We start from the raw sequence: 25,726 nt of genomic DNA, 5'->3' as shown, positions 1-25,726 counted from the left end.
GAGCCACCCAGGTGCCCCACACCAAAGTTATTTATTTATTTATTTACTTACTTACTTACTTACTTATTTATTTATTTATATTTATTTGCTTATTTATTTATATAATTTATTTATTTTGAAAGAGAGAGAGCAGGAAAAGGGCAGAGAGAGAGAGGGAGAGAGAGAGAACCTCAAGCAGGCTCTGCACTGTCAGTATAGAGCCTGATGAGGGGCTCAAACTCACAAACTGTAAAATCATGAACCTACCTAAAACCAAGAGCCAGACGCCCAACGAACTGAGCCACTCAAGCACTCCAAGTTTTTTCTTTTTAAGTAATCTGTACACCCACTGTGCAGCGTGAACTCAGAACCCTGAGATCAAGAGTCACATTCTCCACCAAGTGAGCCAGCCAGGCACACCACCACAGTCAGGTTTAGAATGTTATCCTTCACCTTAAAACTTCCTTTGTACAGTCTGCATCCATTTCTGTTCCACCCTGGAAGCCATTGATCTGGTGTCTGGCTAGATATTTACAGCTCCCTCTGTGAAAACAAATAGAGGACAGTGGACCTCAGTTTCTGGTAGGACATCTCTTGCTTCTGGATGGGCCCACTGGCTACTTCTCTCCCTTCTTCCAGCATTTCATAGATGAGAAACTAGATCTAGAGATTTGGGTTTCAGGCCAAACATTACTGGCTACAACCTGTCAGAGCATGTTGGATGGGTCCCATTGCATCTCATGAAGGATCTTAGTGTTTCTGACCCTAATGTGGGGGTAGTGACAGCCTGACTGTCTACTTCCACTCATGTGTCCCCTCCCAGATGATCATATTCATACCACACCCTCTAGTCACCTCATATTGTATACAATTGATAATCTTGACCTGCTCAGGAATCTCACAATGTGTTGGAAAGCGATATTTTATGAATTCCAGAATTTAATTTTCTAAGCAAGAACTGGGGCCACGTGTTACCATCAAATACAGTTCCCCTTGGAAAGGCAGGATCAGTGTTGATTTCCCAGAGCAAGGGGCCAGTCAAAAGTGATATCATATGGTGACAGATGGGCTTACTTTCCTGGCTCTCTCCTTTTTGAGAACACTTAAGGACTCGTGTAGGGTGGATTCATTGTACATCAGCCAAAGACCATCAGTATTTTTCTGATACTTGAGTTGTGACATCAGGTTTGTTTCTGTGTCCTTTTAATATATTCCTGTTATTCTTTGGGTGTTTATTTTGTGGCATAACAAGATGTTGCAGGCTCACCTGGGACTTTCTCTGTTTAGTTTTGGAATCAATCATTTCTCCCAGGAGCCCTGGTTCCTTTCTGCAGGAAAAGGGATGAAATTCTGGGCTGTGGAAGTCTCCTGTCCTTTCCCTCCTTGCCCTGCTTGGGAGTCGCAGATTCCCTTGGGAAGGAAGCATATGGAAAGGGTGAGGGCACCCTGAGACCAAAGTGGGTTGGACTCCTGCAGCCCGTGGGGCTATAAACAACTCCTATTCTCTGAAGATTGGTTTTCCCATCTGTGAAATGTGGACTGCAGGAGGCAGAAAAATGGTCCCTAAAAATATATACATCCTAATCCCTGGCCCCTTGAAGTGTTATATATTAAGAAAAGGAATCTTTGCAATTGTTGTGCTTTTCCCCCCCAATTATTTCAAGATACTTTATTTTTATTTATTATTATTTATTATTTAAAAAATTTAATGTTTATTTTTGAGAGCGAGAGATGGTGGGGGGGGGGGGCGGGGGGGGTGCAGAGAGAGAGGGAGACAGAGAATCCAAAGCAGGCTCCAGGCTCTGAGCTGTCAGCACAGAGCCTCATGTGGGGCTCAAACCCACAAACCGTGAGATCATGACCTGAGCCATAGTTGGACGCTTAACCGACTGAGTCACTCAGGTGCCCCCAAGATACTTTATTTTTAAAACAAGTCACAGCACTAAGCTTTTGCCCATTCTGCTGACGCACAAGCTACAAATGCTTGCCCAGCAGCTGAGGGGCATTCTTTAGTGAACTAAATAAAAATCCATATAAAACAAATATTCAAATAGTTTCCATAGGAACACAGATAAGTGACCCCTCTCCTTCCGTATTGGTGCATCCGTGCCAACCCTACTCACAAAGACATTTCAAAACTAGTGGTAATTAAGTTAAACGGTCCCCCCAAATCCCATAATTCAAGCTAGACTCGAAGTTAACAGCTCCAGGAGCGGCACCTACACGTTAAATCCAGGCGGCTGGGGGCGCTTCATCTGCTCTCCCCAGCGCAGGACACCGGCAGTGCGCTGACGTCCTGCTCCTCCACTTCGGGCGGAAGTCGTGGTTCTGGATCTGCTGCATCCGTTGCCATGGAATCTTTGCAATTGTAATTAAAGATCTTGAAATGGGGAAATTATCCTGAGGTATTCGGGTGGGCTGTTAATGTAAAATCACACGCATCCTTATCAGAGTGAGGCAGAGGGAAATTTGACAATCAGTTTGCTCAAGCTACCATTACAAAGTACCATAGCTGGGTGGCTTAAACAACCCAAACTTACTTCTCACAGTTCTGGAGGCTGGGAAGTCCAAGATGAACGTGCTGGCAAAGTAGATGTCATTCTTAGGCTTCTTCTCTTGGCTGGTAGGAGGCTGCTATATCACTGTGTGCTCACATAAGCTCTTCTTTGTCACCACAGCAAGCTCTCTAGTGTCTCATTTAAAAACATTAAAAAAAAATTTTTTTTTAATAGGCTCCATTCCCAATATGGGGCTTGAACTTACAACCCTGAGATCAAGAGTTGCATGCTCTACCAACTGAGCTACCCAGTTACCCCTCATTTAAAATTGGTCCTGGGGGGGCTCAGTCGGTTAAGCATCCGACTTCAGCTCAGGTCATGATCTCATGGTTAGTGAGTTCTAGCCCCATGTCAGGTTCTGTGCTGAAAGCTCAGAGCCTGCTTCCAATTCTGTCTCCTTCTCTCTCTGCCCCTCCCCGACTTGTGCGCGCGCGGGCGCGCGCTCTCTCTCTCTCTCTCTCTCGAAAATAAATAAACATTAAAAAAAATTACTTGTGTCATTGGCATACAATATTATATTTGTTTCAGGTATACAACATAGTGATTCAACAATTATATACGTGATGAAATGCTCACCATGGGGTGCCTGGGTGGCTCAGTCCATTAAGTAAACTTCAGCTCAGGTCATGATCTCATGGTTTGTGAGTTTGAGCCCCACATTGGGCTCTGCGCTGAAGAGCTCAGATCCTCTGTCTCTCTCTCTCTGTCCCTCCCCTGCTGCACTCTCAAAAATAAATAAACCTTTTCTCTCCATATTATAAGCCTTTATCAAAAGATTAAAGAGTTCATAGAGACAGTGGATTAGTGGTTGCTAGGGTCTGATGGGAGAGGGAATGGGGAGTGAGTGCTGATGGATACAAGGTTTTCTTTTGAAGTGATGAACATATTTTAGAACTAGATAGAAGTAGTGATTGTACAACATTGTGAATGTATGAAATGCCATCGAATGTATACTTTAAAATAGCTAAAATGAGGGGCACCCGCGTGGCTCAGTCGGTTAAGCATCTGACTTGGGCTCAGGTCATGATCTCGCAGTCTGTGGGTTTGAGCCTGGCATCGGGCCCTGGGCTGTCAGCTGAGAGCCTGGAGCCTGCTTGGGATTCTGTGTCTCCCTCTCTGCCCCTCCCCCGATTACACTCTGTCTCTCTCTCTCTCTCTCAAAAGTGAATAAGCATTAAAAAAAAAAGAAGCTAAAATGATAAATTTGATGTTATGTGAATTGTAACTCAATTAAAAAAAAAAAAGATTAAAAAGTAAGATAGCCCAGGGGTGACCGACTGGCTCAGTCAGTAGAGCATGTGACTCTTGATGTTGGTGTCATGAGTTCAAGCCTCACATAGGGCATAGAGCCTACTTAAAATAAAAAACAAAAACAAAAACAAAAACAAACAGTAAACCCTAACCTCATCTTGTAGCTCACAAAACTGGCAGGGTCAAGACAGTCATCATCTTCATGCATTAATTTGTCCTTTTTTTTTTTTTTTTTTTGTTCTTTTACACATTTACTGAGTGTCTACTATGGGGCAGGCCCTGGGTTCAGCATGGTAGATGCAGCAGTTTGATTTGGTCTAGTTGAAATGTGAAGGGAGAGAAGGAATCAGTGAGAAAGAGGTATGGAGGAATATTCTAGGCGGAATAAACAGAACCTGCAAAGGCACTGAGATGGGAACAACAGGTTGGCTAGTGTGGCTGGGGTCAAGTGGTGAGGTTGGAGATCAGCAGGGACAGTCTAGGGTTCTCACCAAAAAATGATTAAAAAAATTTTTTTTTAATGTTTATTTTTGAAGGAGAGAGAGAGAGAGACAGAGCATGAGTGGAGGAGGGGCAGAGAGAGGGAGACACAGAATCTGAAGCAGGTTTCAGGCTCTGAGCTGTCAGCACAGAGCCCGATGAGGGGTTTGAACCCACGAACCGTGAGATCTTGACCTGAGCCAAAGTCGGACACTTGACTGACTGAACTACACAGGTGTGCCCAAAAATGATTTTTTTACAGGTTTGTGGTAAAATACTGTGTGGGTAGGCCCATTTACATGTGAATTTTTTTTTATAAATACAGTATAGTACTGTAACTGTATTTTTTCTTGTTAAAAAATTTTTAAAAATATTTGTCCATTTTTGAGAGAGAGAGAGAGAGCACAAGCAGGGGAGGGGCAGAGAAAGAGAGAGGGAGACACAGAATCTGAAGCAGATTCTAGGCTCTGAGCTGTCAGCACAGAGTCTGATGTGGGGTTAGAACCCACAGACTGAGATCATGTCCTGAGCCGAAGTCGGATGCCCAATAGACTGAGCCACCCAGGCTCCCCTTTAAGATTTTATTTTTAAGTAATTTCTACATCCAATGTGGGGCTTGAACTCACAATCCCAAGATAAAGAATAGCATGCTCTATGGACAGCCAGCCAGGTGTCCCAAGGTTCAATTGCATTTTATTATTCATTTATTTATTTAAAAAAAAAGTTTATTTATTTTGTGAGAGAGAGAGAGCGCGAGTGCACAAGTGAGCAGGGGGAGGGGCAGAGAGAGGAAAGAGAGAACCCTAAGCAGGCTCTGCGCTGTCAGTGTGGAGCCTGATGCGGAGCTTGATCCCATGACCATGGGCTGGTATCAAGAGTCGGACGCTCAACCAACAGAGCCACCCAGATGCTGTATTTTATGTATACAATTGTATTTTAAAGTATACAATTCAGGGGCGCCTGGGTGACTCAGTCGGTTGAGCGTTGGACTCTTGATTTCAGCTCTGGACATGATCCCAGGATCGTGGTATCGAGCCCTGCGTCAGGCTCCGTGTTGGGTGTGAAGCCTGCTTAAGATTCTCTCTCTTTCCCTCTGCCCCTGTCCCCTGCTCACACTTTCACATGTTCTGTTTCTTTCAAAAAAAGAAAAGAATTCCAGTGGCATTAAGTACATTCATGATGTTGTACAACTGTCACAACTACCTAGTTCCCAGATGAAATCTGTAAGATGGAGAAAGAGATTGGAATGATGCAGCTAGAAGACCTCCCCAGGAAGTGGCTTTGGCAGTGACACCTGAAGTTTACAGGGCAAGCCAGGTGTAGGTGTGTAATTTGGGTAAGACAGAGAGTGGCTGTCTGCAAGTAGGTGCCCCAAAGAAGCAGTGGGCAGGCCATGTCTGGCATGGGTGCAGTCTGAGTGACTGTTACGCATTGTTTTATCCCTTGAGCTCTGTCTGCAAGGCCAGAATATAGACAGTTTCCAGTGGTCCAGGACTGGGAAGTGTGAAATGCTATAAAGGGTGAACAAACACAGAGGATGAAAGTATAAGGTGCCACTGACTACTTGATCTGGCCTACTGAGGGGTACGGAGCCAAGATGTACCCATGTCATGCCATGTACTTCTGGACTTCTGAGCAAAGGTTCTGTCTTGGCCTGGGGTGTCCCCTGGTGCTTCTCTCAGTCTGTCTGAGCCTAGTTTCCCGTTGATTCCCCTTCCCCAAGTATGGTCCCAGCACTTACAGAAGACTTGGTTTATGCATTTGGACAATGGAGCTGGCAGTGGCCCAGTACCTGATATGGTGGTTATACTCTGATTGTGTGGCTGCCATGTATTGGGAAGGAAAGTACTAGGCCCAGGAGGAAGGAGGTACTGTTTAGAGAGAAAAGCAGGAATCACTGAAAGCACAGGGTCAGTTGCCATAGTCTATTGCAGGGCAATACCAGAGGACCCAATCTAAACCTATCTCGGGGCACCTGGGTGGCTCAGTCGGTTAAGCGTCCGACTTCAGCTCAGGTCACGATCTCATGGTCCGTGAGTTCGAGCCCCGCGTTGGGCTCTGTGCTGATGGCTCAGAGCCTGGAGCCTGCTTCTGATTCTGTGTCTCCCTCTCTCTCTGCCCCTACCCGTTCATGCTCTGTCTCTCTCTGTCTCAAAAATAAAACCGTTAAAATTTTTTTTTTTGCTAAACCTATCCCTAGGCAGCTGTTCAGCAACCTCTTGGATCCCCCAGAAATCTCCTACCATCCCTGACTTCACTGATCTCTCAGTGCCTGGTCAGCCTCAGGACCTCTGCACTTGTTTCTGCCCAGAATTGTCCTTCCCACAGGTGTTTGGGGTAGCGCTTAGGAAAGTCCACTTCTACACTCTTTACCATCACTTTCCTTTTTTCAATGTTTTTTATTTTTGGGAGAGAGAGCGCAATAGGGGGTTGGGGGCAGAGAGAGAGGGACACAGATCCAAAGGGGCTTTGTGCTGACAGCAGAGAGCTCGGTGCAGGGCTCGAACTCACAAACCGTGATATGATTACCTGAGCCAAAGTCAGACACACAACCAACTGAGCCACACAGGCGCTCCTACCTTCACCTTTTTATTTTGACTGTCTGGCCCTGACACCCTGTTGTCTGACCCAGAGGTTAGGGTAGGTATGAGTCACCCCCTCCCAGTGATTTTGGGGCACAGTGAGGGGTGGGGTTATGGAAAATGCTCAGCACGTATCACTATTCGCACCTCATCCAGCGTGCTAGTCAACTTTCCTTCCCTGTTATCTAAGTAAGTAAGAGTCTGAGGCAAGGGCCTTGGGTTAGCTGCATGGAGAGGGCGGGCCACTCAATCGTGGGGCGTGGCCCGCGGATACATCTAAGGGGGAGGGGCGGGGCCTGGATTTGGGGGCTGCGGCGAGGCTGGAACAAAGGCAGGCACGGAGACAAAGCCCCGCGGTCCCCCAACCCCCCCGGGAACAAAGGGTACACCCCTCCCGGTAGGGCCAGACTTGCCTGTACCGCCACCACGCGTGGGCGCCCGGTTCAGCCCGCAGCTTTTGCATTTGAACTCGGTGACGCCTAGTAGGGTCTTAGGGCCGGACTCACGGCCATCCGGCATGCTCTCTCCATCCTCTCAAAAGCTGAACCCCCCCCCCCCCCCCCCTTAGCCTCGTCCTGAAACTAGAGATCTCAGCACCAAGGAGCCCTGCAAAAGGGGTCAAGGGCCACCCCAAGGACCATCTCGGAGGCATCCATCCCTCGAGTTTTCTTCGTGCGTAATGTCCTCAGACAGGATCCCCTCCCAGACTCTGCTCCCACCTCAAACTGGATCAAACTGGAGCTCTCTGCCTCCGCCATAGGCCCAGCTTGGACAGGACTTCTTTCTCCCCAGGAGACCCTGCCTAGCTCCAGGATTCTCCACAGAATTTGCTTCCTCCTCAGGATCCACAGAAAGGCCGTGTTTCTCTCCAACAGGATTCCGCCCCCCCCCCCACCCCCGCCCCCAGGCCTTGTTCTCTCCATTTGATAGAATTCCCCCCAGACATTGTTTCCTCTCTCAGACAGGACTCCTCCACCCCTCCACCCCCACCCCCGCACAGATCCTGCTCCCATCTGAGGCTGGATTCCTTCCCCGATGAATCTTGCTTCCTCCCTTAGGTGGGATTCTCCCTAAACAGACTCTGTTTTCTTCTCAGACAGGATTCACCGTCCCCCCGCCCCGACAGTGCTTCCGTCCTTAGAATTCTCCCACTATTGAGGTTCATTCAGTTCTCCCACCTGGAAAAGCATCCAAGTCAGCGCAGCGGCTGGCTAAAAGATGCGAAGGGGACGCTTGGGGGGTCAGGCGGGATTTCACAAGACTCGTTGCTCTGTAGCCCCTTGGAATCTATTTGCTTTAGGCAGGTTTCAGTGTTTGTCACGTTAAACAATAAAACAGTTAAAACGCAAAAGTCAGCCACTTGGCTCAGAAGGGGACTTCCTCCTGGCATGGGACCCACCGCCCCGCTCCCTGGACCCAATGTCTCCCTTCGCTTTTGGCCCCGCCTCTTTCCCCAACGCTGGTGGACGCAGCGACTGGACACTTCTCCGGCCTGGCCTAAGGGGCGGGGATTGAGGTGGTGGCCTGGACTGCCAAATCTCCTGCGCAGTTTCGCGGCCAGGGGATAGAGCTAGAGGGGGAGCACCATCTAGTTAAAGGTGCGCGCGCCCCGCCCGCGTACTCTGTTGCGGCGGTGATGTCAATCGCCCCGCCCCCGCCGCGCAGGCGGCGCCGGGATAGTGTAGGCGGAGGTAGGAAGACCCGGCTCAGGCGCGTGCGTACTCGCGGCCTCGCCTCAGGCGGCCGACCCGGGCCCCGCCCCCGGGCGCAAGGCACCCAGCGCGCTTGCGCGACGGCGTCGGCGCCAGTTATTTCTGTCCCGCCCCCCGGCCGCGGCTCTTTCTGCGAGCGGGCGCGCGGGCGAGCGGTTGTTCGCGTGGCGTGTGGCTCGGTTTCTGGGCGGCCTGTGGAGAGGAAGCGCGGTCTTCGTCGGCGGAAGGCTAGCGGGCGGCGGCCGGTCGGGCTTCGGCAGCGCCCCGCGCGCAGCGGGCAGTAGCCCAGGCGGCGCGTGGCGGCGCTCGGCCTCGCGGCGGCGGCGGCCCAGCCGTTGGTGGCGAGCGCGTTTGCGCCTGCGCGGCGGGCCCCGCGCCCCTCCTCCCCCCTGGGCGCCCCCGGCGGCGTGTGAATGGCGGCCTCGGCGGCGGCGGCCTCGGCCGCGGCGGCGGCGGCGGCCTCGGCCAGCCCGGGTCCGGGCGAGGGTTCGGCGGGCGGCGAAAAGCGCGCCGCCGCCTCCTCGGCCGCGGCTGCGGCCTCGGCCTCGGCGTCGTCGCCCGCGGGGGGCGGTGGCGAGGCGCTGGAGCTCCTGGAGCATTGCGGTGTGTGCCGGGAGCGCCTGCGCCCCGAGAGGGAGCCGCGCCTGCTGCCCTGCCTGCACTCGGCCTGCAGTGCCTGCCTCGGGCCTCCGGCGCCCGCCGCCGCCAACAGCTCGGGGGATGGCGGTGCGGCGGGCGACGGCGCCGGTGAGTACGGTCCGACCGAAGTAGCCCATCCCCCACCGCATTCCCGACTCGGTGTGGGGATTGGGTTCTCAGCGTGGTGATGGCGGGGGATCATTTGGGTGAGAGGATAGGGACCTGGATAGTGCGTGTCGGAATTGGGTATGGGCATTGGAGTCTGGGCTTGGCGCTCACATGGGGTGTCTGCTTCAAGTTCGATGAAGGAAGGGTTTGGCCTCCTTCCTGAGGAGAGGATCCGGCCCTCCTTGGGATGGAGGTTGAGGCTCAGTGGGACCATGGGGTTATAGCTTGGAGGTGAATTTGCAACAGTCTCAAAAAGGAATTTTTTTTTCCCCTCAGTGGTTGACTGTCCTGTGTGCAAGCAGCAATGCTTCTCCAAAGACATTGTGGAGAATTATTTTATGCGTGACAGTGGCAGCAAGGCTGCCACAGACTCCCAGGATGCAAATCAGGTATGTCCTGCTCCAGCAAACCCTAGGAGGCCTGGGGACATGGTACTAGTTCCAGACTTTATTTTTCTCACACTGCAAGGCTCTAGGCAGACTGCATAGGCTAGGTAAAGACACTATTTCAGGTTGTATTACCTGGGGTGTATGTAAGGACCTATTTGGTGGTTCTGTCTCTGCTTACTTTGCCTTTGCCCAGCAGTGCTGCACTAGCTGTGAGGATAACGCCCCTGCCACCAGCTACTGTGTGGAGTGCTCTGAGCCGCTGTGTGAGACGTGTGTGGAGGCACACCAGCGGGTGAAGTACACCAAGGACCACACTGTGCGCTCCACTGGTATGCAAGGCAGAGGGGAAAAGCCTTGGTTACCTTACATCTGTTCTCAGCTGTTTGTGGTGCTGATTACAGATGGCGGATGGGTCCCAAGGAGCTTTTTGTTTTTTTCTTCTCTTTTCTTTCTTTTTTTTTTTTAGGGGGTATGACCTGAAGGGTTTTAGGGCACCAGTCAAAAATGGGGTGGCTGGGGCTTAGGTGTGCCAGTCTCTGCCTGCTGGTCCAGGTGGGAGGGAAAAGGCCACAGGCAGGGAGTGGGTAGAGTCCCGGACAGCAGGGGGTTTGGAGGGGGGTGCTCTGTATGCCAGGGGGCCTTTTGCACTGAGGGTTCAAGGAAGCTCATCAGGGACCCACCCCCACCCCCTCCTCAGGGGAAAAGCTCCAGTGGGAGGGGCCAGCTTATTCCAACAGGGAAGCCCAGGGAGTTTGGAGAAAGGGTATGAGGCCTTTTGAAGAATTCACTGGCAACATGGTTAAGTCTCTGTATGGGAAAGTGAGGCCTCTGAGCCACAGTGTGTTGATAAACTGCAAGAACCTTCAAGACCATTATGGACGGAGAGTGAGTTTTAGAAATCTTTCATCTTCAGATCATATGCATTTTAAAGTTCAGCTAAAGTATTTGTAGGCTTTTCTGTAAATGTTGGTAGTGGCACATAAAAGGACTTTTTGAGTCTAGCCTGGTTTTTGGTTCAGAACTCACTATGTGTGGCCTTCTGGTAGTTACACTGTGACTTCTCAGTCACAGAGGATAGCATAGCATTGGCAAGAAGATAAGGATGGAGGTGGTGGCTGTGGGGGATGAGGAATCAGGAGCAAAGGGCTCCTGGGTTTAGTCAGGCAGGGTGCAGGAGGGGGCAATATTGGAGGAACTGTGGTCTGTCTGGTTGACTTGTATCCCAGTGTTGTATGTCTTAGGCTGGAATAGTGTAGCCAAGATGTAGTTGAGATTGGGTAGATGGTCCCAAGCAGCTTGCTGGTGGTGACAGGTTGGGAGTGGGGTAGCGGTGTATTGGCCTTTTTGCAGTATTACTTTAATCACCAAGATTCTTCTCAGAGAGAGGAGACTTGATCTCTCAGTGAGGGGTTTGGTCTGACATTTTCACTTTTTCTATCCTGACAAGGCTTTGTGAGGCCAGAACCTTTCGTAGGCTTATGGGTTGTAAAAGGTTTGTGGACTTCTTAATTACTGAAGAGATCAACCAAGACATGACTTCTGAGGAAGCTGCACCTGAGCAGTGTCTCTAGTCCCTGATTGGCTTCTGTGTGTGCCAGCAAGCAAACATTCTGTGTGCTTGGATGCCACAGTAGCCATAATCTCTCCTCTGCTGGACAGAACCTGCTGTGAGAGAGGAGAAATGGAGCCCAGTGGAGGTTTTCAAGGTGGAGGGGCTCTCCTGAGTGTCTGCCCAGGGAAGGTTCTAGTAAAGGGAATAGCAGATGGGAGGTCTCTGTCAAAGTCTTTAGAGTTCGTTGTCAGTGTCAGAAGCTGGAAGGAGCAGGGGTAATTCTCTGGGTCAGGGTTGGGGCAGAGGGTTTTGAGAGGAAGGATCTAGGCTTACAGGCCTGTGCTTTTTTCCTGGCCACTGATGCAGGGCCTTTGGGTTTTCCCAGCAGACAGCCTATTGTTGCAGGACAGGCAGGAAGTGAGGCCTTAAGTTCTGTCTACCACTTGAGTTGGAGATAGCTAAAGGACGAGCTTCAGCCTCATGGTTTCTTCTGTTCCCCAGGGCCAGCCAAGTCCAGGGACGGTGAGCGCACAGTGTACTGCAACGTGCACAAGCACGAGCCCCTTGTGCTGTTCTGTGAGAGCTGTGACACCCTCACTTGTAGGGACTGCCAGCTCAACACCCACAAGGACCACCAGTGAGTACTGAAGCAGGATGGCTGGGTGCTGCCCGTTCCCATGTTCAGCACCCAGGCCCACTTCTGTTTGCCCTCAGATATCAGTTTCTGGAGGATGCAGTGAGGAACCAGCGCAAGCTCCTGGCCTCACTGGTAAAACGCCTTGGGGACAAGCATGCGACGCTGCAGAAGAACACCAAGGAGGTTCGCAGCTCGTAAGTGTGGAAGCCAGGGCCATAGTTGGGGGCAGTTCCTGCTGAGCACCTTCCTAACCTGGCTCACTCTGCTGCTCCCCCAGGATCCGCCAAGTGTCTGATGTACAGAAGCGTGTGCAGGTGGATGTTAAGATGGCCATTTTGCAGATCATGAAGGAACTGAACAAGCGGGGCCGTGTGCTGGTCAACGATGCCCAGGTATGCTCCATTTGACGGGGGAGGGTTTCTGGGTCCCATCTGCTGGCTGCCAACCCTATCTACAGTGGGAGGGTCTTGGGGACTAGCACTTTGTGCTGGCTGTTGATGCCATCCTTGGTGTTTTCTTTCCTTGGTCTTCTCCTCTACCTGCAGAAGGTGACAGAAGGGCAGCAGGAGCGCCTGGAGCGACAACACTGGACCATGACCAAGATCCAGAAGCACCAGGAACATATCCTGCGCTTTGCCTCATGGGCTCTGGAGAGTGACAACAACACAGCTCTGCTGCTCTCCAAGAAGCTGGTGTGTGCTGGTGGACACTCAGGTGATGGGATCCAGGCAGGTGCCACTCAGCACCCTGGAGCCTTGTTTATTGTCTGTGTGTTCATGCACTGCCCCTTTTTCAGATCTATTTCCAGCTGCATCGGGCCCTCAAGATGATTGTGGATCCTGTGGAGCCACATGGCGAGATGAAGTTCCAGTGGGACCTCAATGCCTGGACCAAGAGTGCAGAGGCTTTCGGTGTGTCCCTTTCTTTTCTGTGTTACATATTGCAATCATTCCAGACATTGTCTTCTTTTTTTTTTTTTTAATTTTTTTCAACGTTTATTTTTGGGACAGAGAGAGACAGAGCATGCACGGGGGAGGGGCAGAGAGAGAGGGAGACACAGAATCGGAAACAGGCTCCAGGCTCTGAGCCATCAGCCCAGAGCCTGACGCGGGGCTCGAACTCCCGGACCGCGAGATCGTGACCTGGCTGAAGTCGGACGCTTAACCGACTGCGCCACCCAGGCGCCCCCCAGACATTGTCTTCTTAATGCTAATTTTTTCTTTATGCAGGCAAGATCGTGGCAGAGCGTCCAGGCACCAACTCAACAGGCCCTACGCCCATGGCCCCTCCTCGGGCTCCAGGGCCCTTGAGCAAGCAAGGTTCTGGCAGCAGCCAGGTGAGCAGGGGAGGGGGGACCCTGGCAGCGTAGGGTAAGGGCAACGGTCCTATGGGACACCTGCTCACTGAGGTCCACCTGCTTTGCCCACAGCCCATGGAGGTGCAGGAAGGCTATGGCTTTGGCTCAGGTGAGTGCCTTGTAGGTGGGAGAGCTCCAGTGCTTTAGGTCTATCCCCAACCTTCTTTTTTCTATTTTCTGAGCAGACGATCCTTACTCGAGTGCAGAGCCCCATGTGTCAGGTGTGAAGCGGTGAGTTTGGCTATCCTTTGGTGGAGCCAGATGGGGATAGGGATGGGTGGGCTAACACCAAGCCGCACCCACAGGTCCCGCTCAGGTGAGGGCGAGGTGAGTGGCCTCATGCGCAAGGTGCCACGGGTGAGCCTTGAGCGCCTGGACCTGGATCTCACGGCTGATAGCCAGCCACCAGTTTTCAAAGTCTTCCCAGGCAGCACCACTGAAGATTACAATCTCATTGTTATTGAGCGTGGTGCTGCAGCTGCTGCTGCTGGACAGCCTGGGACTGCTCCACCTGGGGCTCCTGGTGCCCCTCCACTGCCTGGCATGGCCATTGTCAAGGTGAGTCTGCCCCAAGTGACTGGCTGGGAAATGAACGCCCACATCAGCATCCTGCTGAACACCTCTTATCTCTTTGCAGGAGGAAGAGACAGAGGCGGCCATCGGAGCCCCACCTGCTGCCACCGAAGGCCCTGAGACCAAGCCTGTGCTGATGGCCCTGGCGGAGGGCCCTGGCGCTGAGGGCCCCCGCCTGGCCTCACCCAGTGGCAGCACTAGTTCAGGTCTAGAGGTGGTGGCTCCAGAGGGCACTTCAGCCCCAGCAGGTGGCCCCGGTGCCCTGGATGACAGTGCCACCATCTGCCGCGTCTGCCAGAAGCCAGGCGATCTGGTCATGTGCAACCAGTGCGAGTTCTGCTTCCACCTGGACTGCCACCTGCCTGCCCTGCAGGATGTGCCAGGGTGCGAGGCTTGTGTAGGGTCTGTGCCGGGTGGAGGGCTGGGCTGGCTGGCTTCTGTGCAGCCCCTCATTCTCTTTCTATCCAGGGAGGAGTGGAGTTGCTCTCTCTGCCATGTGCTACCTGATCTGAAAGAGGAAGATGGCAGCCTGAGTCTGGATGGTGGTGATAGCACTGGTGTGGTGGCCAAGCTCTCGCCAGCCAACCAGCAGGTGAGGGTGAGGGCCTGCTCCTTTAAGAGTTGCTCAGCAGCCTTACTCCTCTTTGGCTCTGATGTCACTTGTCCTGTTCATAGAAGTGTGAGCGTGTCCTGCTGGCCCTGTTTTGTCACGAGCCCTGCCGTCCCCTGCACCAGCTGGCTACTGACTCCACTTTCTCCCTGGTGAGTCCTGGGACTTCAGTGGGGGAGAGGGGGGTGGGGCTGCCTGGCCTCACTTTCAGCCTGGCCTCTGTCTACAGGATCAGCCTGGCGGCACCCTGGACTTAACCCTGATCCGCGCCCGTCTCCAGGAGAAGTTGTCACCTCCCTATAGCTCCCCCCAGGAGTTTGCCCAGGATGTGGGCCGCATGTTTAAGCAGTTCAACAAGCTGACAGAGGTGAGCTTGGGGAGAATGGGGCTGGTGGCAGGGGGAGGGTAGGTGGGAGGAGGGAGAGCTAGGACCCACCTACTGCAATATGCCTGGCTCAGGACAAGGCAGATGTGCAGTCCATCATCGGCCTGCAACGCTTCTTCGAGACTCGCATGAACGAGGCCTTTGGTGACACCAAGTTCTCAGCTGTGCTGGTGGAGCCCCCACCGCTGAGCCTGCCTGGTGCTGGCCTGAGTGCCCAGGAGCTATCCAGTGGTCCTGGTGATGGCCCCTGAGGCTGTGGCCTCTCAGGCCAACCCAACGTGGCTCTGTTCTCTGTCCTGTCAAATCTCCTCTCCCCCACGCCCCCCTCTGGTGGCCTGGCTCCTACTTCTTGGTGGCCCCATCCCCCAGTCCTTCACAATATGGTTTTTACTTATGTGGATTTAATAAAAACTTCACCAGTTCTTCAGGCCTCTTTTGGTGGGGGCCGTGGTCCTGGGGCCTTGTCTCAATTCCCTCACCATGCCCTGGTGGACAGAGAGGTGTGGGGGCATTTGCCCTCAGCCACCTTGGTGTCCATGGGATAGGGAAGAGCATCCTTCTTGGGCCCTTCCCAATGGAGAGAGTGTTTCAGATTGGGGGAAGGGTCGCATGGTGAACATGTTGGAGGTTGTTGGGTGCCCTCTAGGTGGGAAGGTCCAGGCTGATGTGTGGGGCAGGCAGGGTGAAGCCCCAGATACATCCTGCATGGTGGCCATTCTTCCTGAGTGCTTCCTAGACTTGGGTATAACTATTTTTCATAATCAGATGGTACCATACTGAGCTGGGTGTTTGAGGATCCCTGGCAGATGAGCCCAGACTTCCAGGGTATGTGGGAAACCCACTGTCTTCAAGGTGATAGGCACTGGAGACCTTGGGAGGGGTGCTGAAGCAGGGCTCACAGCTGACCGTCCGCTCCCAAACTGAACATCCCCGGACACTTGACCTGTCAACCACTGCCACAAACAGGGAAGCAGTCCAGCCTTCTTTATCTCACACCCCCCCTAATGTGGCACTTGGCCTTCTGCCAGGCATGCCAACCACCCCTTTACCAAGCCTGTATGTGACCTCTGTCCCAAGGGACCCCAGCCTGGCCCACATCAGGCCAGTCACATAGGCCTAGGAATTAGTGTCCAATCCTTTATTACAGAAGAAGTACAGTAAAACTGCCGGGCATCTATTGCCTGCCTCCCACCAGGGTGGTATAGGGTTGTCAGTCCCTCCGCAGATTCTTGAGCCGTTCCTCCAGGTCTGCGTCGGCATCTACTAGGGCTGAGGCTGCGGCTTCTGCTTTCTTCCCACTGGCAGCCACACTGAGTGAGCCTCCGGTAGAGGGGAGGTCTACAGAGTGGGGGGAATAGGACAGCTCCTGTAGAAAGGAATAATGCTGGGAGGGGAGGGGTCGGGCTGTGGCTGGACTGTTGGGTGGGACAGGGCCCAAGGTTTGGTGCACTCACTTGACAGCTCATCTGTCAGGCTCAATCCTAGCTCATCCAGGACCTGGGACACAACGGCGTCACTTGGGAAGAGAGAAGAATTTTATGAGGGCCAGGCCTGTATGAGGACCCCGCATCCATTCCCACCCTCCCCACACCTGGTGTCCCCTAACCTCTCCTCTTCATCTTCCTCATCACCCATGGCATCATCAATTGCATCATTCATCATCTCCTCCTTCATGTCCATGATCTCGGCCTGCCGCTCAAATTCCATCATGATCTTCTGGATTTGAGGCAACTTCAGCTGGAAGTGGGGTGTGGGGAGGGTGAGTCTGAGTCTGGTCCCTGACATTAGTTGGGGGAGGAGGGAAGGGGAATGGGGGAGGCGCACCTGTCTGTTCATGGTGCCCATGGCTTTGGTGACCCCCTTCATAGCTTGTGCCATTGAGTTGTTAGACTTCAGTGTCTGGATCTTCAGGGACACAGCCTGGATGTTGGCCCTCATCAACACAAATTTGCGCACATAACGCCGAGTGCGCACCAAGTCTTTTGCCATGATTCGCACGGCATCCTGAGGGAGTGGACAAAGGTGGCAGGGAGAGTGGGCTGAGGGAAGAGGCTCCAATTGCACCATTCCAATTGATGTTTTCAGCAATTTACATGTGGTTAAACCCAGTGGTCACTTCCCCCTCCCTCCTCCCAACCTCATTCTCCTGTCTCTTGGGGCACCACTCCATAGGCTCCTTTGTAGCTTACTTCTCTGACCCACAAACGCTGGAAGGAAGGCTGAGCTCACTGTATTCAGTCATCCTTTTCCCTCCATATCTAGAGTCACACTCCCTTGACTTAGGATGTCTATTCCTGGCTGATGAATTTGCCTCTCCCTCCACCTCACATAGGCTCATACCTCAAGCTCTTTATCCCACATCACATGTAAATCTATCCATAGCTCCTGACTTCCTTAAATCTCTTCCTTGCCTTGCTTATTCTGGGAATTGGCACGTCCTCAACCCAACTGCTCAGGTTCAAGCTCTATCACCTGTCCTGGGCTCTGCTCCCTAGTGCTTCAGGGTGTCTTATTTTATTTTAACTTAGTTTTGAGGGGTGGGGGGCAGAGGATATGAAGCAGGCTCTGCACTGACAGCAGTGAACCCTATGCAGGGCTAGAACTCATGAACTGTGAGATCATGACCTGAGCCTAAGCTGGATGCTCAACCAACTAAGCCATCCAGGTGCCCCTCTGTCTCTTTTACTGAGCTCCAGGGCACAGTGTATTTCAGGCCACATCTCTTTGCATTAACACCTCTGACTCCACTCCCACTGTGGCCCTTGATTTCAACTGGTCTGGCCTATCCTCTCTCCTGAGCTCACCTATCACTCACTCATGGAACATTTGCTTCATCTGTTTCACGCACTGGTTGCTTGGATTTTCACAGGCTCACTCTCTATTACTCAAGGTTTGTGGCCCTGATGTCACCTTCTGGGAGGCAGTCTTTCTGGATCCCCAAAATACGGAAGCCCTGCTTGCCCTTTGTTTCACTCAAAGCACCTATCTTTTGGTGTCCTGTCATACATGGTCTGTGGTTAGAGCAATGTCTGACCAAACAGCACCTAGTCCTGTGTCCCAGCCTTTGCCCAACTGAGCTCACCATCTGGCCCTGCTTGGCCATCTTCTTGATGTCTGCAATGATTTTCTTCTCCTGGGTCTCTAGCTTCTGTCGTTCACGGTCCAACTCTCGCATGGCACGGTTCAGGGCCCGCTGGTTCTGCCTCAGCAGTTCCTCCGGTGTCTTCCGGCGCCCAAACAACAGGTCCATGGTAGCAGGAGCCCACCAGTGGGCCTGTGCCAAGTGTGAAGCCTAGCTGCAAGGTGGTGGGAGAGCCCAGAAAAAGGGCAAGAAGCAGAGCAGGGATCACAATGTGTATGGGGAGGGGTGATAGTTGGTCTTGCAAAAAGGGAAGGGGTGAGTAGGGAGAGGAAGCGATAACAGAAGGCCAAAATGTAGTCTGGAACACCACAGTAGCCCCATGGATACAAGTGGGCCAGCAATATCTGAAAGTCCTCCACGATATACCCACCCCAGCCTTTCATCATAGTGCCAAGGAGGTTCAAGGCTTCAGCCTCTCTCCAGATCATGGTGAGGACCTGGATTGGGACGCTGAGCGCCTAAGACAGGGCAATTGTGGGGAACCGACTGGGGATGGAAGGATAAGTGGAGGGCCTGAGTGCCAATAACAAAGTGGATACAAGGAGTTCTGAAGCTGACAGCGTATGAATGGCATTCGGATTTGGAGGGTCCAAATGGAGAAGGAACCTGGGTGAGGAGAATATGGTTGTGGGGCGTGGGAGAAACCGGTACGCTAAGGACGTGATGGACGCTGGAGAGCTTTGTAGACCTAGGAGAGTTAGGGGTCCTTGGGGATCCCTGTACACCCAGAGAGGGAAGACGGGCGTTAGGGCGCCCTGTTCACTTAGGACAGAATCGGGGGGGGGGGCGTGGGGAAGCCTGCACACCGAGAACAAGTTGGCCCGATGATGAAGCCAGGGTCCCGGGGAGGGGCAAGGCAGTCGACGCCCAGGTGGAGAGGCCCTCGTATGTCGTCGCCCACGCACCCACCCGGGACCCTCGGCACGGCAGGGGCCACTCACCGGAGCTGGGACGGGAATCCGCTTCCGCTTCCGGGTCACACTCTCCTCACTCGGATTCCAGGCGCGCCCACCAACGACAGCCCCTCGGTTCTTTCTGCCGTCGTCGCCGTTTCCGGAAAAGATGATCTGACGTCACACGTTCCGCCGGCACCCGGAACGATGGGAGGGGACAAGAGCGCGCATGCGTACGTCTTCTGGAGGGGCCCGGCACCTAGGCGCATGCGCACCACCTTTCGTCTTTCTACGGCCTGCCTGAGGGTGTTCCATAGGTTCCAGCCGAGCAACGTCTGGGATCCCAGTTCCCGCCGGGTTGGTGCATCATCGGGCGCCTTCCGCCTGGCCACCCCAGAGGTCCCGCACCCCACCACTTCACCCACTAGAGGGCCCAGCTCATCCGACGGACCCTGACGTCTCCCTAATATTTCTGGACCTCAGGCACCTGGTAGCACCAGGGACAAGTTCTTAATAGGCCCAACCATAGCAGGAGGGGGCAGAGCTGGAGATGGCACGGACTTTCCTCTATGCTGGCTTACCAGCCAGGAAGCAAGTGGTTACTGGATCCTGCCCCTCGCTGGTCCCAGATTGGAATTCATTCCATCTAGCCTGAAGCTTGGGGTGTGGTCTCCCTACTACCCCTCCCTCCCCTAGGGCTGGTTCCAGGCACTGGATAGCGTACTGAGGGGTACCCTAGTGCCACCTGTGACCATACATCTTCCACCACGCTTACTGCAAGAGCCCTGGTGGACATCACCTCCCCCTCCCACCCCCAGAGAAGGAAGAGACGGAGGCCATGCAGTAACATTCCCCTTTAATAGCCTGGTGGGACCTCCAGTGGTGGAGGGGTGGGGTTCCCAAGCCCCAGCCACCCGGTCCCCTTGGCCACCCACCCCAGAGCCCAGAGTGGGGGGCTGGACAGCACCCAGCTGGGGGCTAGACAAGCCAATTCATTTCCCATCGCTGAGCGGGTCGGGGGGAGGCAGCGCCGACCTTAATCACATGGTGGTTAAAAAAAAAAATAACTAGGAGCGGGTGGCAAGGAGGGGAGGCAAGGCCAGGGCATGGGATTCCCCCACCAGCCACCCCATGCCCCCCACCTGTGGCCCCCAATAAATATTTGCAGGGGACGCCGGGGCTGGTGGCCCTGGCAGGGGTGGGTGTGCGCCAGCCCTATTTCAGGCAGCGCTCAAAGTAGGTGGAGCCGATATAGCCACCTCTCATGGAGCGCTGCACATTCTGCTCAAACAGCCGCCGGTTGTTCTGCAGGACCTCGGCGGCCTCCTTGTTCAGTGGGTCTTCAGGGTTGGGCTCCTGTGGCCGGTATGGGTGGGGGTCAACAGGCCCTAAGAGCAGAGAGGGCCAACCTCCACCACCCCCCCCCCCGCCGCCTCACCCCCACCCCTACTCACCAAGAAGAGATACTGCAGGCCATAAATTATGGAGTTTATCGTAAGGACTGGTTTCCAGTCCTCTCTGTGGACAAAGAATCAGGGTCAGACACTGGTGAGTGGCCACCACAGAACCTGCTGGGACTGAACAGGTCAGGCCCAGGAGAAAACTAAGGGCAAGACTTGAAGAAAATGTGGAGATGAAGAGAAGAAGAGAAGAGAGTACCACAGAGCACAGGAGAGAGGGAAAGGGCAGACATCTGTGCAGTCCAAAGTCAGGGCCCTCACCTGAGGATGTTGAGGCAGACGTTGCCCTCGAGGTCAATGTTGGGGTGATAGACCATTGTCTCACACTTCACCTTGGGGGGGTCATGTGGGTAACCCTGGCCCACCTGGCTCCAAAAAGAGAGAGAAAATAGATAGGTGCTCCAGCAGTGCCTGGTTGGGTCCTCAGCTGTTGCCTCCTCAGCCAGGGAGCCATCCCTGCCCACCTGGGACTCACCTTAAAACTGAACACAAACTTCCCACTCTTGTAGAAACCCTGTGAAAAGAAAGAGGAAGGTGTTAGGGCACCAACCTGCAGGGCTTGGCGGGTAAGCCAGGTCTCCCAACATAAGGTGCCCCCCCCGCCCCCCGGCCATGCCTGGGAGTCCAACTTAGTGTGCCCTTACCTCATCAGGACAAATAACCAGTTTGAAGTTGAGGAGATCGTCTGGATCTGAGAAACTGATGTCACACGTCTTGGGCAGGTTCAGCTCGTTTATGTCTGGGTTTGCACAGCAGAGAAAGGGAACAAAAAGAGGGAGAGACGAGGGCACTCAGAGCAGGTGTAGGTGCTAGATCCATGGCATACTTCAAACATGCATTTTCAACTGTGCTATGCAATAGTTCCTGGCCCAGGGTAAGTTCCAATTCTTCTGAATTTATAGCCTTATGTCTCAGCACTTGAGAGCGGGGTACCCCCAACCCAGCTCCCAAATGCTCCCACTCCCATGTGGCCTCCAAGAGCCTCCAACTACCCCAAACCTCAGGATCCCCAAACGTGACCTCCATTTTCTAGCGGACACTGTTGGTCCCCACCTATCCACCCAAACTCAAGGATGCTGCCCCCCATTGTCTCCTCACCAATCCTGTCCCCATGTCTCTCCTCTCTTCTGTTTGTCATCCCAAATTCAGGTACCCATCTAACCCTCAGACATATGCGTTCCCATTGCTGTACCCCTCTAAGATTCCCACCACCTACAGCACGACAGTCTAATTGCAACCTTACTCCCATCTCCAGTTCCTAGCACACACTCTCGCCCCTCCATGTGTCATCCCAAGCCCCAAAATAGCCGTGTGACCACCAGACCCACAAATCGGTCCCCAAAACTTACTGCACCCCATCTGATTCTCAGATTCCTAATGATCCCAACATACTTCCCTAAATTTTCTCCCACTCCTATCCCCAATCCTTGGCCCCCCACTATCCAATCTCCTCTTTGTCACCCATATTCCTGCTGACCCCTATATTCTGGAGTCCCCCGCCTCCTACCCGCCCTCCATTGACGGACTCTCTGATTCTCGGTCCCTAATGCAAGATGCCTGGCTTTGGCTTTCTAAATATCCTAAATGTTCTACATTTGGACCCCTGTCTCTGACCCCTCCGGTGACTACATTACTCACCCCTAATGCCCCATCACACCAAACTAAGGCCCTAACCTCCAACCCCCCACTTCTGTGGCCACATCTCTGACCCCCACTGACTGCATAATTCCACTCCCGAAACCTATAACATCCCACCCCAGGCGCTGACCTCCGACCCCCACCCCCATCCCCCGAACCCCTACCCTTCTGGATCCGCAGCTGCGCAGCCGACGCCTTCTTGCTGCTGCCCTTGGTGCCGCCCGCCGACTCCTCCTCCTTCTTCTGCTGCTTCAGCGAGAACAGCTTGATCATCCTGCCGCCGCCGCCGCTGCCGCCGCTGCGGGGCCCGGGACCCCGGCCACCCGGCCCCCTGCCGCCACCCGCGCCGCCTCCGCCACTCGAACCCGCCGCCGCGGCCTCCTCCGCTGCTGCTGCCGCCGCCGCCCGCCCGGCCTGCCGCGCCGCTCCGCGCCCACCGCGCGGCCCGCGTCGGCTCCCGTAGTCCGGCTCCGGCCTGGCCCAGCGCCTCGGGCTCGCTCGGCGGCGCTCGGGCCGACTCGGCTGTTCTCGGGCCCGCTAGGCCCCGCCCCCACCCGGCCGCTCCCTCCTCCCCCTCGTCCGCTTAGGTCCCCTCAGGCCCAGCAGCGGCCGTGCCGCCTGTCCGTTCACTCGTCCCCACCGCGAGGGGGTGCGGCTCGAGGGGAAGGAGGAGGCGGCGGCCGCGGTGGCGGCGGCCGCGTACTGAGGGAGGCTCGGCTTCCGCGGCAGCAGCGGCTTCGGCGCGGAGGTCCGCAACGGCCTCGGGCGCCCCACCGCTTCGGATATTTCCGTCGCTCGCCGACTTCGGCTTTTCTTGCCCGGCCTGCGCTGTGCGCCTGCGCAGCCGCCGCCACCCCGCGTTGCTCAGCGATAGGTCTTGGTATTCGGACACTTTCGGCTAAGCTCGGTCATTTCCGGGGACGCTCGTGGGCCCAGGCATGGGCGGTGCCGCCGCCATCTTTAAGTGGGGCAGATTCAGGTCGCTTCGCTCGTAGTCCACCCGTGCAGACGGCTGAGTGGGTGGGTCACACGAGGTCCTTGCCCCTGGAGGTCACAGAGGCAGGGTGACCAGGGCGGGCCAGAGCCACGGCAAGGCCATAGGCGTTGCCCAAGGAGTGCGGGGTCGAGTACCCTCGATGTCCCACCGCAAACGCAACCCGCTCGCGGAGATCCTGGCTGAGGTAAACTAGCAAATAAAACGTGTATTGCGCTAGAGAGTGGTAAGCACTTTGGGCGTTCACATAGGTGGACACTTAGATGGGAATGTGGGGCAGGGGTGTTCTCAGAGCGGGTCCCGAGTTCCAGTGGGGACGCTTTGCGATCTTCAGCTCTCGGTATGGTCAGCCTCCACTCCAATCACAGCTCAGCGTTTCTCTGAGGGCGGGAGAAAGCGGCGCGGGGCGGTTCTGCGACTTCCGGTTGTCACCACGGAAACCGTCAGGCGGGTGAGCTGCGCGGCGAGGGTTGGATCGGGTTTGGGGCAGGGCAGATGGGTGCATCCGGAGCTCTGCAGCTTGGTCCTTTTGCGACCGAGTGCGGCTCCCGCTGTACGTCCCCTTGCGTCTCTAAGGCGACCTACCGTCATCACCTGGGGCTTTGTGGAAGAGGTCTTGGCGGCCCAGTTGGGCCGGCACTGGGGTTGGATAGGGGTGTTTACGGGTTCCTCTCAGCCGTCGACCCCGGAGCCAGGCCCGCAGTCCTGACTTAAGAGGAGTCGCCCTGACACCATCTCATCCCCAGCGCCTCCTCAGACCCGACCTGGCGTCCACTTCAGCCATCCTCACCTCAGGGAGTCGCCTCCACCTCTTCGGACCTTGGGCTGGCGTCCATCTTGGCCCCAGCCTCCTTAGAGGCCCTGCTCTCTGGGTTCTCTGGTACCATTGACGTCCTCGGGCTCCATGGACTGATCCCAGTCGTGTCTTTGCAACTGCTTCCTCTTAGGCCCTTCCATTCTCAATGTCACCCTCCCAAACACCCCTTTCATTCCTCTGGTTGTGCCCTTATGCCAGCCTCACCGTCTCAGCATCCTTTCTTAATTCCTTTGTGCGTTGCGTGCTGGAGAGGTGCCAGGGTGAGGATGGAGACTCAGGAGCATCAAACAGTTCAAATTGGGGGCTGACATTGCAACCATCCCAGCGTTCTCAGGCTTCAGACATGGCTGGTCTCAGGACTCACATGGCCCCTCCAGACTCACTCTTCCTCTATCCCTTTCTCTCTGTTCTTCTCAGCCATTCTGCTCTCCCGATTTATTGTACAGGCTATCTCCAGCCGAAGGTTGATGACCATTCTTTTTGCAGCCAGTCTCAGGGGTGTTGCCTATTGGTCACACTAAACCATGTGTCCATCCTCAGGCCAGTTTCTGAGGCCCATCAGCTGAAGGCCCATCTGAGGATGGGGTATGGTTCCCTGGAGAGGTGGCGTTGCACTAGCCAAAGCTAGACTCATGTGGTCTGTGACCTTATGGCTTCCTAACCATCCAGTGGGGAAGACTGAGCCATGAAACAAAATGCTGGGTAAAGGGGGTCATGGGATCTGGACCAGGAAGGAGGGGATGGCTGTGCTGAGGCTGGGGGTTGGGTTGGAAGTGGTGCAGCTGTGTTTCCCTTGTTATTCTCATGGCCACACAGTGACAGAGGGGCACAGGTGGTTTGGGTGGTGAGGGTGCCTGTATCCTCTGGGCCTGGTATTTGGAGGGATTGGGCAGCACATGGCAGGTGAAGAGTGAGAGTGGAAGTGCACTTGGGGTATTAGCACAGCTTCTGGCAGCTGTAACTGGGAAGATAGGATTGGTTTTGGAAAGGAAGCGCAGGAGCGGGCAAGGAAGGGAGGCTGAGTATTGTGGGCCTCCAGGCTGGTGGTTGGGATCAGAGGAGTGGTTCTCTCCAATGGAGAGAATTGGACAGGTTTAGGAGGCTTGGGGTTGGGAATAAGAATAAATGGATGCATGCAGCATAGGGAGACTGTGCTTGGGAGTAAACAGTATAGGCTCAGGTACAGATGATCCAGGGACAGGCTGGTTGGGCACTGTTGTAGCTTCCCCAGATGCCAGTGCCTTAGGGGTTCCCCTCCTTGTCTTCCCCCTGTGGCTCTGGCTGAGTGAGGCCAGTGGTCATCCTGTCTAAGCCCTCAGCTCTGCTGACAGTATGGCAGCCGTTGGGTTCACAATCCGCAGCCTGGCTTGCAGAGGTGACCCCAGCCAACTGTAGAAATAGCCTTTTGTGGGGTGGGGGGTGTTGGGGCTCTCACATCACTTTTCATGTTTGTTTCTTAGAGGACTGGTTCAGCAGGTTGGGTCTATGGACTTCTCATGACTTTGGGCATGGGGCCTTGGCCTGATGTCTGCATGCTTTTCGTGTGTGTTGTAATTTTTCTTGTGTGGAATTTCAAGTTGTTAAATAGTCATGTGTGCAGATTTCTCATCATGTTCTTCTTAAACCAAGATGATCAAAACATGAGAGCAGCCTTTTTCTCTTTGTTCCTGATTATAAAATTCACACAGGCTTTGAAAAAAATCCATGTCACAGGATTTATGAAGTTGTGGCAGTACCCCTCACCCTCAGAGCACTAGGTATCTCAGTGTTTGTGTGCCTTCCTTAATCTGACTCCCAGCCTCCACCTAGGGACCAGTGACTGCCCTCCTCCCCTCTGATTCATATATCCCAGATGAGAGTCCTTAGAGTTCCTTTTATAGTTGGAGAGGACAATGAGTGTTGGCATAGGG

General features: G+C 54.2%; 4 protein-coding genes and 1 long non-coding RNA gene across 6 annotated transcripts in view; 2 read left to right on the top strand and 3 right to left on the bottom strand.

Annotated features, from left to right (window-relative positions):
* Positions 1 to 1,857: 1,857 nt before the first annotated feature.
* LOC125152458 (uncharacterized) lies at positions 1,858 to 8,173 on the bottom strand. Its single transcript, XR_007147204.1, has 3 exons — positions 8,029 to 8,173; positions 2,520 to 2,672; positions 1,858 to 2,397 (listed from the first exon to the last, which is right to left on the bottom strand). It is a non-coding gene; the product is annotated as an uncharacterized LOC125152458 (long non-coding RNA).
* Positions 8,174 to 8,960: 787 nt separating this feature from the next.
* TRIM28 (tripartite motif containing 28) lies at positions 8,961 to 15,294 on the top strand. The gene is made up of 17 exons (XM_047834205.1): positions 8,961 to 9,309; positions 9,646 to 9,758; positions 9,955 to 10,087; positions 11,812 to 11,947; positions 12,025 to 12,141; positions 12,225 to 12,339; positions 12,493 to 12,639; positions 12,744 to 12,858; positions 13,177 to 13,283; positions 13,377 to 13,413; positions 13,490 to 13,535; positions 13,610 to 13,862; positions 13,942 to 14,261; positions 14,346 to 14,469; positions 14,553 to 14,639; positions 14,717 to 14,854; positions 14,947 to 15,294. The coding sequence occupies exons 1-17, from the start codon at positions 8,976 to 8,978 to the stop codon at positions 15,121 to 15,123; spliced, it is 2,499 nt and encodes an 832-aa protein (XP_047690161.1). The 5' UTR covers positions 8,961 to 8,975; the 3' UTR covers positions 15,124 to 15,294.
* Positions 15,295 to 15,995: 701 nt separating this feature from the next.
* Positions 15,996 to 19,280, bottom strand: CHMP2A (charged multivesicular body protein 2A). Of its 2 annotated transcripts, none has more exons than XM_047834389.1 (6): positions 18,956 to 19,280; positions 17,955 to 18,164; positions 16,697 to 16,876; positions 16,479 to 16,609; positions 16,327 to 16,388; positions 15,996 to 16,210 (listed from the first exon to the last, which is right to left on the bottom strand). In XM_047834389.1, exons 2-6 carry the CDS (start codon positions 18,120 to 18,122, stop codon positions 16,083 to 16,085), a joined length of 669 nt encoding a protein of 222 aa, XP_047690345.1. In that variant the 5' UTR covers positions 18,123 to 18,164; positions 18,956 to 19,280; the 3' UTR covers positions 15,996 to 16,082. The 2 variants fall into 2 exon arrangements, with proteins under 2 accessions (XP_047690345.1, XP_047690344.1); XM_047834388.1 differs by having other exon boundaries at positions 17,955 to 18,168; positions 18,956 to 19,276.
* Positions 19,281 to 19,746: 466 nt separating this feature from the next.
* Positions 19,747 to 22,403, bottom strand: UBE2M (ubiquitin conjugating enzyme E2 M). The gene is made up of 6 exons (XM_047834397.1): positions 22,170 to 22,403; positions 21,012 to 21,106; positions 20,843 to 20,881; positions 20,629 to 20,732; positions 20,362 to 20,425; positions 19,747 to 20,263 (listed from the first exon to the last, which is right to left on the bottom strand). The coding sequence occupies exons 1-6, from the start codon at positions 22,276 to 22,278 to the stop codon at positions 20,123 to 20,125; spliced, it is 552 nt and encodes a 183-aa protein (XP_047690353.1). The 5' UTR covers positions 22,279 to 22,403; the 3' UTR covers positions 19,747 to 20,122.
* Positions 22,404 to 22,925: 522 nt separating this feature from the next.
* The window catches only part of LOC125152402 (tigger transposable element-derived protein 1-like), a 53,517-nt gene continuing 50,716 nt past the window's right edge, over positions 22,926 to 25,726 (top strand). Inside the window, exon 1 of the mRNA XM_047834264.1 lies at positions 22,926 to 23,186. The gene's annotated coding sequence lies outside the window, so the exon portion shown is untranslated. The remainder of the gene's footprint in view (positions 23,187 to 25,726) is intronic.

This window comes from Prionailurus viverrinus, chromosome E2 (genome assembly GCF_022837055.1).
Source record: "Prionailurus viverrinus isolate Anna chromosome E2, UM_Priviv_1.0, whole genome shotgun sequence".
In the NCBI taxonomy this organism is placed as follows: Eukaryota; Metazoa; Chordata; class Mammalia; order Carnivora; family Felidae; genus Prionailurus; species Prionailurus viverrinus.
The sequence above is the reverse complement of the archived record's forward strand: the minus strand, read 5'-3'. Positions and strand labels throughout refer to the sequence as shown.

Coding starts and splice junctions, on each gene's coding strand:
- CHMP2A (XM_047834389.1), bottom strand. CDS start 18,122: ATGGACCTGTTGTTTGGGCGCCGGAAGACACCGGAGGAACTGCTGAGG. Junction 16,877..17,954: donor TGGCCAAGCAGGGCCAGATG/GTGAGCTCAGTT, acceptor CCACTCCCTCAG/GATGCCGTGCGAATCATGGC. Junction 16,211..16,326: donor CCTGACAGATGAGCTGTCAA/GTGAGTGCACCA, acceptor CCCACTCTGTAG/ACCTCCCCTCTACCGGAGGC.
- TRIM28 (XM_047834205.1), top strand. CDS start 8,976: ATGGCGGCCTCGGCGGCGGCGGCCTCGGCCGCGGCGGCGGCGGCGGCC. Junction 10,088..11,811: donor CCACACTGTGCGCTCCACTG/GTATGCAAGGCA, acceptor TCTGTTCCCCAG/GGCCAGCCAAGTCCAGGGAC. Junction 12,640..12,743: donor TGCTGCTCTCCAAGAAGCTG/GTGTGTGCTGGT, acceptor CCCCTTTTTCAG/ATCTATTTCCAGCTGCATCG.
- UBE2M (XM_047834397.1), bottom strand. CDS start 22,278: ATGATCAAGCTGTTCTCGCTGAAGCAGCAGAAGAAGGAGGAGGAGTCG. Junction 20,882..21,011: donor TGGTTATTTGTCCTGATGAG/GTAAGGGCACAC, acceptor TTCTTTTCACAG/GGTTTCTACAAGAGTGGGAA. Junction 20,733..20,842: donor AGTTTGTGTTCAGTTTTAAG/GTGAGTCCCAGG, acceptor TTTTGGAGCCAG/GTGGGCCAGGGTTACCCACA.